The following is a 19320-nucleotide window of genomic DNA, read 5'->3' as shown; positions in this document are numbered from 1 at the left end:
TTTCCTTGCTTCTGGAGCTTTCTTCAGCACAGAATGGCTATTGCTCCTAACTGTTTCAAGAAGCTACTGACCAGCCAGGCTGATAAAACTTAGTCTTTCCCATGTGGAAGTTTACACCTAGCATTTGCTTTATTGGATGTGACATACTGCCACACCAAATTGCTCACTACAAAGTAAGTCCTTCTCCTGTCCTTCAGACAGCCCTCATCTGTGCATAACATCAGGTGCTCATAGCTCTGGATGTATTATATAACTACTGTTACTATTTATGATAAGGCCCCAACCTCACTGGATTAGCCATTAAACACATGCAACAAAAATAATGACAGTTCTTTATGACAGATAATTACAGTATTTTAAATGCATCTGCCAACACTCACCAGTCTTTATCTTTTTTTTTTTTTTTTTAGGAAAGGTTACTGCATACATCAAATGCTGTGTTTTACCCTAAGCTCTTACATCAGAAAGACAAAGCCTCATTCTACCTCTGAATCGCCTCTGCTGGCAGCCTAAAGGTTACTCTCAATGCACAGCTGACTTTGGTATTTAATATTGCAGACAGAGCCTGCCACTTGTAGTTTAGTCAGCAGAATGAACAGCAGCAAATCACTTGTGAAAACACAGTCTTGTTCTCCATCAGGAGAGTTAAACGAAAGCCTAAGGAGTAACACTGCTCTGGAGACTCGCACAGGTGTAAACTGGAGAGCCATGCCACCTGAAGACCAGTGAAATGTCTGCTACGCTTCCTGCACCCTCAGATGCCAGAAATTAAGCTGATACGACAGCTCTGGGCTTTTGGCATCTGTTCCAATGCTGCACATCTCCAAAGCCAGCCTACATGCCAAGATGAAAAAGTATTTGGCCAAGCAGACCTCACTGCTACCAAGTTCTGTGAAAGGACAAGTTCTGATTCAGTTGGGTTTCTGTTCAAATTTCCAAACCTTTCTCGAAGTCACTCCTACAACACCTTTTTTTTTGTTCCTCCTCCTTTTCAACCCCCAAAACCTTATGGATATTTACTCTACATAAAATATATTTAGTCTTCTACTGAAATACAAAACCAGTATAGCTCTGAATTTACTGCTTCCCAATTTCAATTCCAAGCTTTCTTTTGTTTACTAAAAGGCAGGTATTATCCATCCTATCTTATACATTCCTTTACCTGCATCTGTGTCTCTAAGTCAAGAGCACTGAATTTTAATATATGTTAAAGATTTCTGTTGCTTTCTTAATCATATTCCTCCTGGTAGGTTATGGTTATTAAGTATTTTAAGTTTTCAAACCACATGTAAAGTAAATGCAATATGAACATAAGAAAAGGATTTAAATGACCTCAAGGAAAAGAAAATATCTAAAAATACCACCCCAAAGAGCTTTGAAATTAAAAAAAAATTAATTAAAAAACCCCAACAAACACAGGAAAATGCCCCAGTGGCTTCTAAACCCTAAGTCAGCTGATTTGAATTCAGTTTGTGGCTTTGCCACAAGCTTCCAGCATAATTTTGGTAATTGCAGGTAAGGAACCAAACAAGTGAGAACTCATGATGTAGTAAAGCAGTTAAAAACTGACTACCAGTACTGCAACAGGCTAGGAGCAAAAGAAGTGCAAGAGACTCTTGCCAAACATTTTCTACATTCTAGCTGCCAATTCAAAGGATTTAGAAGTGTTTAGGCTCTTCATGAACACCGTGCAGTGACTTGATAAAACTGTTTTACCAGGATATTTGTCCATTGTTTGATTATGCCACTCACCTCCTGCTCTTCTACCGCGAAGGAGGCATTTGAAAACTTTACTTTGTCTACACTTGCTTTAACTACAGCTAAATGGCTCGAGAGGTAAGAAGGATTGTCTGGGTGTAATGTCAGCTCTATCCTGGTTGGAACACGACATCCAACTGTAATAAATAAAAATACGTGACACAAGTGAAAAAGTGAAGTTTGATAACTTCCAAGGAGAATCCTCTCATCTAAAAAACTGCAAGTCTACTTTTTTTTGCAGAAAAATAGGTATTTTTGTAGAAAAATGGGTATTTGCCATTGTGAAGCTATAAAAAAAAAGATATAAAATTCAAAGAGCTTCTCAAGAAAAGCAGTAAATTCATCTGTGATTTTAAAACTTCCTTGCAGAGACAAGGTTGATAAGAATAAAACATATTAGAGCTCCAACAGAATTGTCTGCCAGCAGGAAAACATGACTTGCCAACACCATATACATTCCTGAACAGCAGTGTGGTGCTGCCCCTTGCACTCAAAGAGCTTTTCCAGCTATTTTTTCCTCTTGGCTTCAAAACTGCTGCCAACACAATGAAATACATTACACAGTATTTTGCAACTTTCTTACATATTCATAAAAAATAGACAGAAATATGACTTGTAGCCTGAAACTAATACTAACAACAGTTTTCAAAATGAACCTTCTCCTGCAAATGGCATCCAGCCTACAGTGCTCTGCAGTATAAACACAACTTATTCAGATATCCAGAACATTTCCTAAAGTTTGATAAATTCCTTCAGATGTCAATTCCAATGTCACAAACTCACAATTGTATAAATTGGTACCAGTCCTCCAAATACTCAAGAAAGTGCTTTCAGTCCAGTAGTACATACACACTGGCAATTACTAATTTACCTGCTATTTCTGCAAATCATTCACGGGATTACTAGAACTGAGCTATGGAAAACAATAGGAATACTACTCATAATAATATGAGTGCTGTATTACTACATTAATTCGTTTTATTTCCACTTCCATTCAAGTGTTACTCAAATTCACTCAAATATTACCAAGATAAGATACTGCTAATGAACAACTCAGGAAGGCACATTACTTGGCTACACACAGCTGTGCTGTCAACTTGGCTTGCTAAAAAAAAGACCCAGAAGAACTGTTCTTATCTTGCACAAATTTCAGAAGAAGATCATAGTAATTATTTTGATTATGGAGAAATGTAAGAGACCAAAATCTCACACTAAGTATGATGTGGGCTTTTATCAAGGCATAGTCATGAAGCATTTCTTTAAAAGAAATGGATCTTAAGTTACTACCAGCAACAGATGTTTCAAGGATTAGAATGTACTATTATAACATGCTGCAAACATGAAAAATGCTACAATTATACAGTATTTACCATTATCAGTGGAACTTTTCTAATTGGGGTCTAGTGCTTCAACATCACATTCCTTCATTCTACACATCCAAAGGGAACAGTAAGAGAGGTCAAACCTTAGGAAAACCAACTCAAAAGAAAAGTTTATCTGTTCCCTTAAAAAACAGAGATGACCAGCCAGCTGTAAAGGAAGCAGATCCACATGTCTGGACTGTCTGAGTGCTCATGGTGCATCTCTTGGCTCCCTGATCAAGGTTTGTGCAAACCAGGATTCTCACCAGTTTGGATTATTAAAAAAGATAAAACTCTTTTATTGAAGAGTATTGTAGTTGTGTGATGTCAAAACTGTAAGTAAAATTGATAATAAAGGCTCAGAGCTGCTAGAAAAAACAAAATAATCCTTCTTAGCTGGACAACAAGATGACTGGCAGTTTCTAGCTACAATATAAAACTAAGGAGAAAGTACTACAGAGGAATATGAAAGAATGAGACATCCTATAAATTGAAACAAAGCTTTGATCAGAGCACACAGGTCTAATACAGCTTTTGAACTTCACTGTTATATTTTCAGTCCAAAACCTGAGAGACAGCATGTCAGAATGAAAACTCCAAAGCACTCAGTATTAGCCGATCTTCAAAGTGGCTTCTAGGTACCTTAAATTTCAGCAGCAGCAGTACATTTCAGTGCAAATTCTCCTACCACTAACATACTGCAACAATAATAGAAACTCAGAAATGAAGCCTTATTAGTATAGCTGGGGAATGACTGCTATGACAATCCTCAAACAGCTTCAAGACTTTGCCTCGAAACTTTTTAAAGCTTTCTATTTCAAACTTGTTTGTGACAATGCATTTCTCACAACACCCTTCTTTACAGGAAAGACATCACAAAATTTTGTTGTTTACACAGTAAACACACACACACACACACACACAAAAATCTTTACAAACAGTGTTGAAAATGAATCAGAGTTGTTCCTTCCTTTACCAGGATATTTTAAAATCTAAACCAATAATAAGCCGAGGAGGACCCAGGTGGAGACTAATGTTCCTCCATGCTTTTCAGCATTATAAAGCTACTTTTATAACACTCAAGCAAATTGTACAGTGACTGACATGAACAAAATGACAGTAATCTGTCACTACTTCACATTTCCCACTAGGCTGATTCAAATAGTTATTTATGAACCTTACACTTCAATGGTCACTTTGATGACTAAACCATAAATTTGAATGTAAAGTGAACATAAATTTGATTTTGGAGTAACAACAAATTGTCAGCAAAGAGGGATATTATTTAATTTCTACTGACATGCTAGGAAAAAGTCAGCAATACTAAGATGAACCACATCATAATAAACCCCAAATTTAGCACAAAACTAGATGTATGCTAGATCTCATGTTTGCTTCAGTGCTTCTGCATTTAAAAATAAAAGCACTTTATATTATGCTTGGTTAGTTTTAAAGTCTTAATAATGTCAGATGACTTAATTACTTAGATCTTCAATTAAACAAGGAGGAAGAATGGTTTTTTTTTATATAGAGCGTGATGAAATTTGACAGTAAGTAAATATTAATATGAACTTAGATGCTCAGGTTTTTAATAGTCCTGATGAAAAGCTTTTAAGACAATGTTGCTGTTTTTAGAACATTTATCTCTTGCTTAACAGATGGAAGTGAGACGACACTGAAACATAATAGAAGTTCTGCAAAGCACAACAGTTCTCAATTTTTCAGGAAAAAAAAGTCTTTATTACCCAAACATCAAGTCTTGCAGGGATGTGTGTCAAAAAATTATCTTGATAAAACAATTTTCTTCTGATTAATTTTTTGTTAAAAAGTTTGATTGCCTATTATGTTACTGTATAATAACATTTATTATCCATTACTCCTGAAAACATGTAAGATAAACCCTTCCAAAAGTCAATGCAATGTTATTGTACTTTGTCTGGAAAATGTCTAGAAGTGCAACATTAAAGACATATTTCAACGTAATAGAATTAGAAGAGCTGAAAATGCTAATTATCACCTACAGATCTTAGAACAAACACCCTAACATTTAAATGTAATTGCATTGGAACAATCCAATCCAAATTGCCTCTCTAAGAAACACTTAAAATAAAAAAAATAGCAATGTTTGGGTTAAAAAAAGATAGCAAAACTACGGTACCAAAAAACAACACCTGGTCCTGGGAGAAGAAATGCCAAAGAAATTAACCTTCACCTAAATATTCATATTTAATTGTCAAATCAAAGGGCTCAGCTCCCTACTGCAATAAGAACGCATTTAACTGACCTGCTGGTTGTTTAAAGATGCATATTAAAACAAACCATGGAGGAAAAGGTGCACATATTCATTCAGTGTTTAATAAAAGTACTACTGAACTCTGACTGGTGTCAGCAAACACAGATTTTGCCAGGAGGAACAGCATTGCAAGCGCCCATAGAGAGTTCAAGCACAGAAACTTGCTTTCTTCCAGTTTTTGGTGGTCACTGTAGACAGTGGGTGTGAATGAGAAGTTAAAAAGTATCTAAAATTCAAAGAAGTCTACTTCATGTCTTAGCAACATGGTACCAAGTGGAAGGAGCAGAGATACTGCAAATGCTACTCAGACAAGGTGGAAGAAAAATGTTGCCAGTGACTAAAATTTTCCAAAGAAAAATCTATCACCCTGTTAGGACACATTTAGCCAGTATTTACATAATTTGCTTCAGGATTTTCTCATTCTATTACTATTTTAATACTGTATCTGGAGATGGAGAAAACAAACACAGAAGAATGTGAGACTATTTGGATTGAGGGTCACAGTCACCCTTCTGAGCCTATGATAGAAGGAAGAACAAACTCTGACAAAAACTCATGTTCATCTAGAGATGTTTTGAGCAAGGATCTATTTTTCCCATCTCTAGTAACGTAAGACAGTTAAATGTGTACAACTCTTATCTAAAATGATAGAAATAAACATACCTGCCGTTGAATGACCTCTAGGTTTGCTTTGGCTTTATTCAGTAGCTCTTCTATTTTTTCAGAATCCTCTATGTTCTTGTTTTCTCTAAAGGCATCTCTTATCCTTCTGATGGCATATGTTCTAAACACAATAAGAAGACATGTGATCATAGATGTGCCCTGATTTATGACATTTCAACATTCTTTAAAACATGCTGATATAAAAAATAAAATGCACACACACACCCCCATATATATTGAAATTGACCAGATTCTTTAATTTAAAAAAAAAAAATTGTTATATTGGAGGTTGCTGTAGAAAAATTTAATATTTCAAGTATCAGTCCAGTCCTTACTGCTTCTTATTGCTGAAACTATACTGTTGGATGTCCGGAATGGATACTGCAAAACTTAACAAAACAAATGTACAAACATAACAAAAAGGCTAAGAACCAGCACATCATTCTCCAGATTATTTTGAATCAGTGTGACTATTCTTAACCTGCATATTCTAAAGTTCATTGAGCTAGACACTAAATACAATACATGCTTTTACTTGATGCAGTGTTGTAACCTAGCAGTCAACAAAGGTAGACTGATGGACCAACCATCACAGAAAAGGTTCCTTCCCTGTCATCCTTTTCCTCTCCTGACAAGGTGTATTTCACCCCTCAGTCCAACACCTCCTCATCCATTTCCCCACTAAGAAGCAAACACAGGACATGATCTTGGCAAGCAGGAAAGGGTGATGATCTCTGCTTCCAGAGAGGAAGGTTCAAAGCTAGAGCTTTCTCCATATCTTGAGCTTTCTTTCCAACCAGTAAAGAACCTTCACATAGTCTGTAGCATACTGTCATCCCTCCCTCCCTCCCGCAAATTTCCACATTAAAATATATTTTTCAGACTGAGCAGTGGACACTTCCATTGCATGGATCCATGGTAGGGGCTGGAGAAATTGATCTTGCTCAGCTACCTCGATAGTGTCCCAATTCTGTACCACCACGTCACATCAGTATCACTTTTGCTACAGAAAGTAAAACCCTATATGTGGCACTGGAAGGAAACAAAAGGCTGCAAAAACCCCCCACAATTAGTGTAGTATTTCAACAACCCTTTCCAATCTTGTATATGGAACACAAGAGATGAACTGTCTGAAACACTATCATAAAAAATTCAAGGACAAGACTGAAAAATAAAATTATTGGGGGAGGAGACTGAGGAGAAGAGAGGAAGAAGAGGGAAGATGAATAGCCAGTGGCACTCTGTTCCATTAGATGGTGCTATCCAGCTCCTAATGCAGCTTTCACCAGCCAAGCAGTGTATTTTGTCTTTGAGCTCATAAATAATACATTTCAATCAGAGGAATCAGGATGGCTGTGGAGTGCCACTCTGCTGCCGCACTCCGGCAGATGGTGCATGCTTTTAATTAGGGCCTGTTCACCTATAATGTGACACTGGGGTGCGTGAGGGAGTGAGGGAGTGTGTGTTTGGATGTGTGAAGTTAATAGAATGTATTAAATATGGAGGCTCAATCCCATCTGCAGCTGTTCTCCTAGCAAGACATGAAGGGGAAGCTGATTATTTCTTCTAAAAAAGAAACAACCCCAAATTGTTAAGATATAGTGTAATTCGGTCACTTGATAATGGACAGATTCCAAATAACCCCATACACATGTGTAGGGTTAAACTGTGCAAAACATATAATATTTTCTGAAAGAAAATACAGGTTTCCAAGAGATACAAAGATTAACATATATATATTTAGCTTAAAAGAAAAAACAACAAACACAAGTATCTATTAGTGGGTACTAGTATTTCAAAATGCCATACAAATGAGTAAATGCTATTTACATTAACAAAGATAGATGGGACAAAACCAAAGTCTTGTTCAGTATAACACCTACAGACTGGTGGGTTTTTTTGTTTTGTACATATGGTGCATTAATTATTCCATTTTCTCTCTCTTCCTCTCATTACACCCAACAGTTGTTGAGAAATAAAGAACACACACACAAAAACCAGACCAATTTTAATCTATAATCAGAAAGTTGCACTGTTTTTACCTTCCACAATTCTTTTAAACCTTTATAAGTGTTAACACACAAAGGAAGTTATTTTACATAGGCTTTAACACAATTCTACAGCTAAATCAATATATCTCGAAACACACTTTAAAGACTAGCATTAAATCCTGGCACTACTCTTCACCAAAGTTATATTGAGATTCAATGTATCACTTAAAATAAGGATGAGCTCAATTCAAAGCTCAAACCCAAAATACAATTACAGTAAAATATCCTTTCTTCCCCATTAAGAGGTGCCAGAGAAATATTTCACCAACATTCAAATTCTGTAAAATTATGTAAGTGTTAAGATATAAACAAACTGGAAGACTTTTTTTTGTATGTGTGTTTTTTGCTTTTAAACAACAGCTTTTTATGTGCAACAACAGTTGTGAGCAGTGTCAATTCCAAACCTCAACACTCTACATTTCAACAGTTTCTGAACTGAGAATGCACTAAAAGCTAGAACTACCACAAGAACTGCAATATTGCTTTAAGTCTGTGAAAAACCAAGCCCTTTTGAAAATAAAGTTGTGTGTGTAAGCATATGTATGAAAGTAACTTGTTCATTCAGACATGCATCTGTTGGTTTTTTTTTTTTACAGAGCACTGCTCCAGAGGTCTTCTGCTTGATGAACAGACTGGTGAGCTAATCAGCCACTCTAAAGGAGTGTATTTTCAATTCAATTAGCAAAACACACCAAACCCAAACCTGTACCATTTGAAGGCACAGCTGGAAATGCCAGTGGCACCAAATACATGGTTGTCTTCATAAAACTTTACATCATTATCCTTAAAGAAGCACCATCTCCAGACAGAGTGAGGGATGAAAAGCAGACTGGCAAGTGAAGTGGTGGCTACAACTTATGGATGATTATTTACCCAGAGGGGCACAAAGGGCATACAGCACTGCAACAGCTTTAAGCCAATGTGAGTGAAGAGGAGCTACTGCAATTTTGCCACCCTGCCTGGCAGGAACAAACCCTCCCTCTACCTCCTTTAGACCAGCACAGTCAGTCTTATATTTGACTCCAGCTGAGACAGCCCAACTTGGGAACCTGACAAAAGGCCAACCTACAACAAGAATTAACTCCATTTTTTTGTTGTTTTGGCTTTTTTTTCCAGATTAGTGAGTCTCATCAGCTCTCCATGGAACTGGGTGAGCATCAGCACTCAGGAGGAGGGAACACAGCAGTACTGATTTTGGTGGATAGAGTTTGCAACTGATATCATTCAGAAAGACCGTGTAAGTCACATAAACAAAGGGGACTCTTCAGTGAGAAGGTACCAAGAAAACTCTCCAGAGAAAAACTCTCCAGCACAGGAAAGCAATTTTGGATACAGTACACTCAAAGAGCTCCTACAGACCTTTAGGAAAAATCTAGCACCTAAAGCAGTAGTATTCATCCAGAAACATTATTTAAATGAAGTCTTAAACTACATTTCACAACTCATTATTTTTCTCATAAATTCTTTGAAAACAGATATTGAAAAATGGCTGAAACACCCAACGAGGTATTTTGCTTTTATCATACAAATGCACTGAAATTTGAATAGAGAACACCTTTGATTTCATCTTCTGAAAAGACTTTTCCAGTGACCTAGTGACAGCAGGACCTAAGCAATAGTGTACAGTTGAATATATTCACTCAGAGCTCTCATACATATGCACACTCAAAACACTTTTTGTGATCCCTACTTACATGCATCTGTCACACATTTAATTCCCAATTAAATCAAAAGAATGTCCTCGATGGGTTATAGACCTGGCGTGATGGCTTCAAACCAAAGCCACTGCAGGTGGATGGCTACTCAAGGCAACAGATGCACATCAGCAGAAAACAGAATGGTTGGGGGTTAATGTGAGACCAAGGCCCGGGCCAAAACATTACCACAGACTCTCAGGCAGTTACGAGAATACAGTGCTGCCAAATAATAGTAAAAACTAAAGAAAAAGCAATCTTTGTCCTAATACTCTACCTTCAAAGAGCTCCTCTCTTCTCTTCCCTGAAGCACAATCAAAAGCCTAATGTGTCCTCATAAAACATGAAGACTACAAGAAGCTAAGTCTGAAACAATGACTATTAATGAAAAATGAAATCACAATCCAGGTACTTCAGAAAATAATACCTGCTTGAGGACTTTGACATTTTATTTCAAAATGTTTACTTATGCCATGCCTGACCCAAAAAACCCCAAAACAAAACAAAAACAAACAAAAAACAAACAACAAAAAAAACCCCAAACAAACAAACCCCAAAAAACCTTTTTGCTCTGCTAAGTGAAAACAAGCTGAATTCACAAACACACTTGCTTTTAAAGTACACAATTCCGAGCTTTCAAAATAAAGTTGGCCAAGCAATGTTTTTCTCAGCACCACTTTGCATTTCCCAGCATCACAACAAGCTAAAGGTTTAAGTCATCTTTCCAAGACATCTTTACAAACATGTTGACATCTTGTCTTTGTGACTGTCAACAAATACAACATAGTAATAGGTCACATCACTGTCACAGGCACCACACTGTGAGCACAATGGCTATTACAAATTGTTGGCCATTGACACAAAAAAATAGAGCACAAAAATAGAAGAGGAGAATTATGGTATGCAATCTGTGCAAGCAAAACAGATCACAAGGAAAGGGGCCACCAGGTTAGAATATTCATATTCAAGACTTTCAAAAGAGGTCTAGAGTAAAATGCATTTTTCCTTATTAGCTTGAGTTATATTCAATAAATTAAGGCAAGTGAGCAGTAGCCAAGCTCTAGGAAGCCCACTGGAGTTAATAGCTCTGGAATGAAGAACATGGTGCTTTTATTTAAGGACACTATGTGCAAAAGTGAGATACTCATTTACAATAGAGCAGCATTACATCAAGTGAGGGATCCTCTTCATAAAAGGTCAGTTTGCATTCACTAAACGCTATTTTCTTACAATTGCTGCCTTCCAACTAACATCTATTAACTTAAGGTAGCAATGGGATGAATTTTCAGAATTTCCCATTATTACTAGCAAATTGTGCACCAGACGAGATTTGCCCAATTTAATTTTCAGAATTATCTATCATTTAAAAATAGAAAGGTTTCATAATAAAAAACCATCTGCAGAAAAATAATTTAGGTAATCCTAAAGTTTAACAGGATGAGTTAAGATCTCTCCTTGTACAGAATAGCTTCAGAAGGAATGCTTATTTAGATACATATATGTATACACATGTACATTTTCCTATTTATATAATAGATGTATTTACAATATTTTTTCCTCTACAAAGGTCTTGTTAAAAGACATCAATTAAGGTGAAGCAAAAGCTGCATGTAATTACCATCTAATACTAAAAGAAGAAACACTTGACAACAGATGTGTGTTTGAGAGGTAAGTACCTCATAGGGAAGTAGTTATGATTTGTTTAATTAAACGCAAGACCAACAGAGGGGTGTGGATGCAACGTTTTATCAACAAGGTGTTCCTCAAACTCCATCACTACACACACTTTGAGCACTGCCACAAGTTACACCACCACCATAACATCTGCCCGTTTTCTGAAAAACAAAGCAAAGCCTGTTCTTGGAACCAGGATTTGCTTGGGGGAATCAGGGTGACAGCTGGATGCTTGGAAAGGAGGAAAAAAGAGTACAAAAAAGAAAGATTAGACTGCTATTTAACTCACTATTATTTCCTTGAATTTTCCTACAAAGCACAGTCACTAAGTCTTCACAAAAAGCCTACAGAAAGAAACCTACCAACTACTACCTGGTTTCTCTGCTAACACACAAACCAGGAGTTCCAATGCAATTGCTAAGAAATACGTCTGGAATAGAACAGCACTAGAGATACTTTATGAGAGAGGATTAACCCAAAACAACAGAATAGGAATAAACACCATCTAATGATGAACATTAGAAAACACATTTGAGAGCTGGTGACTGTGACCCAGTGCATATAATACACACTGTATGATTAGATACAAGAATTTGTAGCTTATTTCTAAAGCAAATATTGCTATTTTGAATCCCAGATCTCAAAATGTGTAATAAAACCTGGACCTTTTCCATGAGTTTCCTTTCATTTTCTTAGATCAATCTAAACCCAAAAAAGCCCCTCCCAAATTTTTAGAGAGAAAGACTTGTGGATGTTGCTAGAAAAGGAGAACTTTTTTCTGACTGTATCTTTTCATCAGTTTGTGTCCATATCCATTTCAAAGCAGAGAGCATGGATGATCACCTCCTGGTCAACAGGATCACAGAATCATTCACATGGAAAGCAGTCTGGGAAGACTGTAGTCCCACCTCCTGCTGAAAGGAGGGTCAGTGATAGCATCAGATCAGATTCCTCACAGCTTCGTCCAGTCAAGTCTTGAAAAACAGAACACTGACCAGACCACCTTGCTCAGAAAACAAGCTCAATTGCTTGGCTGCCCTTGTGGGGAAAAAACTTTTCCTGAAAAGCTTCCCTTCCTGCACTCTACATCTGCTTTCACTTTTTCTCCTCAGGCCCCTCGGGATACTCTGAGGTACTGGCTGCTTTCAGGTTCCCTCAATGTTGTTTCTTCTCCAGTCTGAACCAGACCAGCTCCCTCAGCCTTTGCTCACAGGACAAGTGCTTCAGCCCCTTGGTGGCTCCTGCTGAGCTGACTATGGGCTGTCTGTGCCTTTCCTGATGGGGGGGCTGAGGAGGGCAAGAATGGATGCAGAACTCCAGATGTGATCCCCTATTAATCTTCTGGCTGAGCAACTCTTGATACATCTCAGGATGCTCTTGCCTTCCTTGCTGCCAGGGCACACAGCTCAGTTCCCAGCCACCTTCTTCTCAGAATACTATCAGTGCTATTCATAGTTAACTACGATTATTTTTACCGTTCATTGAAGCACACATTTTTGTTGCTGTACTTCTAAAAATAAAAACATTTATTGGCGTAATTTTAAGTGTAGAGAATCTCAGCAGAACAGAGTGCTTTTCAGGAGGTCAGGTTTAAGAGAAAAATGTAAGGTTGTCCAAATGAAAGCATTCTTTTTATCTTAATTGGAGTTGCAATTGCAATGTCATACTGCAGAAGAGGTTAAAAAAGAGGGTTATCAGAGAAGGACCCAACTGCACAAGTTGTTCAGTTAACGAGGCACTGGGCAAGGACGTGCTGCAGAATTAGGACCTGAATTTGCTACAGATGAAAAGTGTCCTGATGGCCTGAAATGAGTAATAGCTCTCTGTGGAGCTTTCACTGCCAAGCCCCTGCCAACTGCTCTACAACCAGGACACTGGGGTAGCTCAGCAGTCCAATTATCAGGCAGGGAATGCCTTGAAATGACAAGTTCAAAACCTGACAAGGCTGATTTCTCTCTTCCTCCTTTTGCGACAGAATATATACCACTCCATTTGCTGTGCTGCTGTTTCTGAACAGTTCATTAAAAAGGCCTGGCCTGTTCTGTATAGCCATTACAAATTCCACAATATCCTTCTGGAAAGATTAGTTTTAGTCCAATGCTGTGGCCAATATTTCTCTCTTCAGCGTGGCTAGAGGTTCCCACTGCACTGGTGTGGTCTCACTTGAATATTGTGTGTAGTTTTAGTCACCACAAGATAAGAAAGATACTAAGCTATTAGACAGTATCCAAAGGAGGCCAATAAAGATGATGATGGGCCTTGAGGGGAAGCCACATGAGGAGCAGCTGCAGTCACTTGGTCTCTTCAGCTTGGAGAAGACTGAGGGGAGACCTCACTGCAGTCTGCAACTTCCTCACGAGGGAAGAGGAGGGGCAGGCACTGATCTCTTCTCGGCGGTCACCAGCGACAGGACCAGAGGGAATGGCCTGGAATTGTGTCGGGAGGTTTAAATTGGATATCAGGAAAAGGTTCTTCACACAGAGGGAGGTTGGGCACTGGAACAGACTCCCCAGGGAAGTGGTCACTGCACCAGCCTGACAGAGCTCAAGAAGTGTTTGGACAATGCTCTCAGGCACATGGTGGGACTAGGGGATGGTCCTGTGCAGGGCCAGGAGCTGGATGTCAATGATCCTTGTGGGTCCCTTCCAACTCAGAAGATCCTGTGAACCTGTGATTCATTCTGAGACATAGTTTAGCTTGTGACTTGGGTACCCTGAACAGGGCTAAACATATTGCGCCTCTTGGTGATTTCATTTTGAGAAGCACTGGGCGCTAATTGGCCTTTCTGGATGGAAGTACTTCATACTTGACAGTGGAAAATAATTTGCCTTTGATGAAGCAGTAGTTGCTAAGGTTATTTTAATTAAGCAGCAGGGCATATAGCCTCGGCATATTCTAACTTCCTGGACTGCAGTGTGGTTGGTCTGGATGATGGTAAGATTTTGATAGGATATTTCTGAAGCACAGCATTACTTCTGAGAGAAAAGGTTCAGATATAATAAATACCTAGTTACAGGACCCATATTATTCTTTTAATACGGAAATTGTAAAAATGCCAATTCCTTGAAAGAGAAAAGGGATCAAGTATCAGAAGTATGTTGAGAGCATTCGGTTGTAAAATAAATGAGATATTTTGACTTAGGAAAGACTTAAAGAAACAGTTCTCTGAAGGTCAACTGAGGTGAAGCTTTGTTGGTCATTTTGACAGACCAGTAATTTTCAGAGTACTGAACAGACTCTTAATGAAGTTTTACTCTGTAAAAGTGATCCTTGGATTCCAGCAATAAAGATGGTTAATTTTGCCTCTTGATTTTTGCTCTAGTAAATCTGAGATTTCTGAGACAGAAGGATGTAAGCATCATAGGTCCAAAATGAATCTAGTAGAAGAAATTGCATTGAAATGAGATAGGATCCAGTTATCTTATGACAAAGGCAACAATAAACCACAAACACAATTTATTAAACAATCCACATGAAGCAGCATACCACCTGCTCTGTTTATATAAAACATACTAGAAGTTACAGGATTTAGAATATTCAAGTCACTACCCAAAATTCATTCTCTCATCCATTTCTATCAGCTTTACAGCTTATCCAAAAATCTTTGGTCCTTATAACTCAGTCAGTACTGACAAACATCCCTCACTGGACCTCCTTTCGCCATATGGCTCAATGACCTTCCTCCATTTATAGCAAAGCACTGCATGTTTAGTTTAGCAAATTTGCAACATCAATTTTGACAACAATGATGGATATTTGAAATTACTTAGCAGCACAGAAAATTCTAATATATACAAAGCCTATTAGTTAAATCTAGAGCCTAAAAAAATCAATTTGGAATTCGTAAAAGAATCAGCATCCTATTTTGTGTGTATAACAGAGTGCTGAATATTATTTTTGGTCATTTGGGACTGTAAATATATGCCTTTGGACAATGCATGTAATGTTCCAGGAAGCTCAGATCCAGACTACTCTACTGCCAAAGGCTCAGCAAAAAAGAAATGCAGGTTATTTTGTACATCATGAACACTACTTAAGGCAGAGAAAGTCAAGTGAAATAGATATTTCCTTCCGTGTTCTTTCTCTTTAATTAGTTACAGGAAATGGAAGTCTGAACAGACTTTACAGACAATTACACTGTGATAAAGAAAGCAGGGCTGAAACCCCCATCCTGAGTTGAACAGTAACCCAGAAATGCAAAGGATACAAACTCTGCGTGTCACTTCATCCCGGACAGGAAATCAAATGTAGCTTCCTACATGAATAAAGAGCAGGAAGACTCAGGGTGAACAGAGGCAAGGTTTGAAGGAAAAAGAATATTCTGGTTGGTAAAGCTGAATGACTGATTCACCATGCAGGGAAGCAGATTTGAGGTTTTGAGGCAGGCACAGCTGATCTTCATCCCCACAGTAACGCAGCACCCCTGTGCACCAGGCGTAATGTGCCAGAACTGCCCATCCCGACTTTCTGCATTGCACAGCTCTGCACTCCTGGCATCTCCCAGGTCCTACCAGCACAAGTGAGAGCTTAGAAGATCCCAGACCCTTTGCAGGTGAGCTATGGAACAATATGTCCACAGCTCTTTATCTTTGGGGCATAATGGTGACCAGCTAAGACATAACCGAGACCTCCACTAGCTCCAGTAAAATAATGGACCTATATATCCTATGCATTTTTCTGAAGTCCAGAAGTAAAATAGGAATCAAAGCAATATTAAAACTTAAGTGAAGTAACACAACACTCTTCAAAGCTACTTCACATAAAAGAAAGAAAAAGAAGAGGGTTACACATTTTTTCCTACCATTTTTCCTTGAGTTACTCTAAAAAAAAAACAAGTAGAACAGATGATCTATCTGCCAAACATGAAGCTAAGAGCAGCTACTACCCAAAATGTTTCTTCTGGGCTATGTATAAGCTTCACCTCTAAAATTGTGGTGCATACACTCTTACTCTCCAAGCTGTAGATCCCACCATACAATGCAATACTTTGATCTGACAAGATATGCTTTAATATTGGACAGAAAAATGAGATTAAATTTAAAACACAAGATAGTCTAGTCCAGTGAACTGAAGTCACTCAATAAACCTGCTGACAGATCTTCTGTGCACTTAAACACTTTAACTACTGTAACAGAAAAGGAGATCAGAAGTATTCAGGAAGACAAAGAGAGCAGTCAATTTTCCTCCTTAAAGAAGAGAAGCATTGACAAATGCCTTTTAATCTAGCCAAGCCCAAGTCTGTTAAGTATAGATGTTAAAATTTAAAGGTGAAGATACGCTAAGGTCAGTAACTTTTAAAGAATCTTACAGTCGACCTCTTAACACTCTCTAAGAGTCTTACACTCTGAACGAAAAAAAGATTACCTTATTCTATTTCTATCTCTCTATCTATTCTATTTAATAAGACCAAGTTCAGATCGGTACATTTATATATCAAGAAAGATTCTAAATTTCAAGCCAAAAATGGGCTACAAGAAATCCAGATAGCACTTAATAGCTAATTACAAGTCACAGGAAAATATTCACTCACATGAGTGATGGCAGCACTTTTTATCCTCTATCTGCAAGGAAGGAAAAAGAAAACATACAGCAAACACCAACTCCTTTTCCTCCCATAAGCACATGGCTGCTGGCTGCAAGAATTTCTTCTCAGGTAACATTTACTCTAAATGTGAAATTAATATCTAGCTTGAAACTCAGTAACTCAAATGAGGACTGGCTAAGGTTACTGCAGGAGATATTAGAAGAGGAAAAGGGGTATGAGGAGTGGTCTACTTATCATAATGTTTTCAGTATAATATTTTATGACCAGGGCAGATTACCCTCCCTTTCCCATGAGACATGACCTTTCATTCCCCCAAGCAGCAGAAAAGGTTTCCAGTCTAGGAACAAATTACCCACACAAGTTGCAGAAGCAGCAGGTCCCCAGGTAATGGTAGCAATAACTTGCACTGATAGAGACTCCCCCCTTCAACAAGTTGTTGGGAAATAAAAGCCCAGAACCAAGCCTCAGAGTTGATATAGTTAGTAAGCACTGCCGCTAGTTCATAGAGCAAGGAGTTTTGTATAGATACATGTACAGTATACTTTTTTGTCCAACCCTGTATTGCTGTAGCTTATAGGACTATATTCATCCCATGTTGACATTGCTTTTGGAAGTGACTGTGAGGGTGGCACTAGCAGTTTGATAAATATTCATACTTCCATGCAAAATCTGCAAATAATGGGCAGCAATTTTGGGTATAAATTATGAACTGAAAATAATAAATTAAATTTTGTAAAAAACACGCTCAATTCCTCTGGAAATCAAGAAACTTATTTAGCATTCTACAGGAAATGCATTGCTTATTACTGTTGTGTAAACAAAACACTTGAACATTTATTTTCATACTGTAAATTAGTCAGATCAGGGAAAAAACACTATAGTGAGACATCTAATTTATTTTGGCCAGCGATAAAACTACTTAGATCAATCAATGTTCCTCCCTTCAAAACTAGTTTACATATGAAGACCATTAATTTGAAAACCTATTTGCTAACTTACTGGTCTAGAAAAATGCTGTGATATTTTAGGTGTATCAAAGACGTTTTCTGAAACTTAGTAGCAGGTTAGTTTCATGGCAACACAATACCGTTCAATTTGACATTGTCAGCATAATTCAAGCTATAAACTTCAAGGACTGTCTTATGCATTTCATTTGAGCTGTATTGACTTTAAAGCACTTTCCTGAGAAGGAGACAGTCTGATGTTCTTTAAACAAATAAAAACACTGAATATATTTGGATAGATGGATGAATGAATTATTGTTTCACAAAGAATTCCATTAGTGATTCAGTCCAAAACTTTATGAAATGTGATGGTTTGTACTTGGCCCCTTCCACTTTTTGTTCCTGTTTTCTTAACTGTGACTAACAATGCAAATTAATGATGTCTCTGAACCACACCCCCAACCACCCACCCCAGCCACATCTGGCTCTTTCATTGCTATTCTAACACAGTCTGCAGAAATTTAACATTCACACAATGTGTAACCCTCACAAGATAAACCAGTTTTCTCCAACACCAAGGCTCTGTAAAAACCTGCGCACACATTTCTTCCTTCTGCTTAGGCAAACAATAAACAGGTGTTTACATCTGTGTGTGACTGCATCTGAGTATTGTGATAATCTCTACATTTGTTGGAGAAACACATAATGACTGTAAATAAACACTACCAAGCAGCAGTACCCTGTATCCTGTGAGCAAATCTTTGTTAGCAGAAATCACGTGCTGTGCAAGACAGAGATGGAGACAACTCCATGAAGACTAACCTCACTGATTACAATGAATTATTTTCATAGGCACTTAAAATCACTGAAGTAAGTTTAATTATAAAACCTTCAATAACATAAAGGATTAGTAACTACTAGCAATATAGTAGAATGGATTATAGTATCAGGGAAATATATAAATATACATATATATATGCATTTTTTTTAATTAACACTTTCTCTGGCAGTTAAAATAAGATTAAACAGATAAGTTTAAACAAGCTAATGATTTAGAAACAGGTCTTTAATGGTTCCAGACCAGGATATGCCAGACATGCAGACTCAGAATTGTCAAGACCTGTTGATGGAGATTATTTTCTAATAAGACTAACACACCTATCATACACCCTCTAGTCTCCACAGTGGATTCACAGCTTGCTCCAAACAGGGATTTTGCAAAAGGATTACTGGGATTGAGTAGAAGTGAATTCCTGACTTCTTGGTACCAATACATTCATATATGCATACACACACAATATTTACTTTGTGCATAGGTTTCTTTTCTTTAGAAACTA

The 19320-nt window shown here is 37.7% G+C and overlaps 1 protein-coding gene across 1 annotated transcript in view; it reads right to left on the bottom strand.

Moving 5' to 3' along the window:
* LYRM4 (LYR motif containing 4) overlaps window positions 1-19320 on the bottom strand; it is an 85231-nt gene that overhangs the window by 57596 nt on the left and 8315 nt on the right. The window contains exon 2 of the mRNA XM_085051978.1: window positions 6076-6196. Coding sequence (XP_084908104.1) covers window positions 6076-6196 — 121 coding nt within the window. The remainder of the gene's footprint in view (window positions 1-6075; window positions 6197-19320) is intronic.

Source organism: Lichenostomus cassidix, chromosome 2, assembly GCF_008360975.1.
Source record: "Lichenostomus cassidix isolate B80296 chromosome 2, HeHo_3.0, whole genome shotgun sequence".
NCBI classification, from domain to species: Eukaryota; Metazoa; Chordata; class Aves; order Passeriformes; family Meliphagidae; genus Lichenostomus; species Lichenostomus cassidix.
Note: the sequence above shows the minus strand (reverse complement) of the source record. Positions and strands in the feature narration are given on the sequence as shown.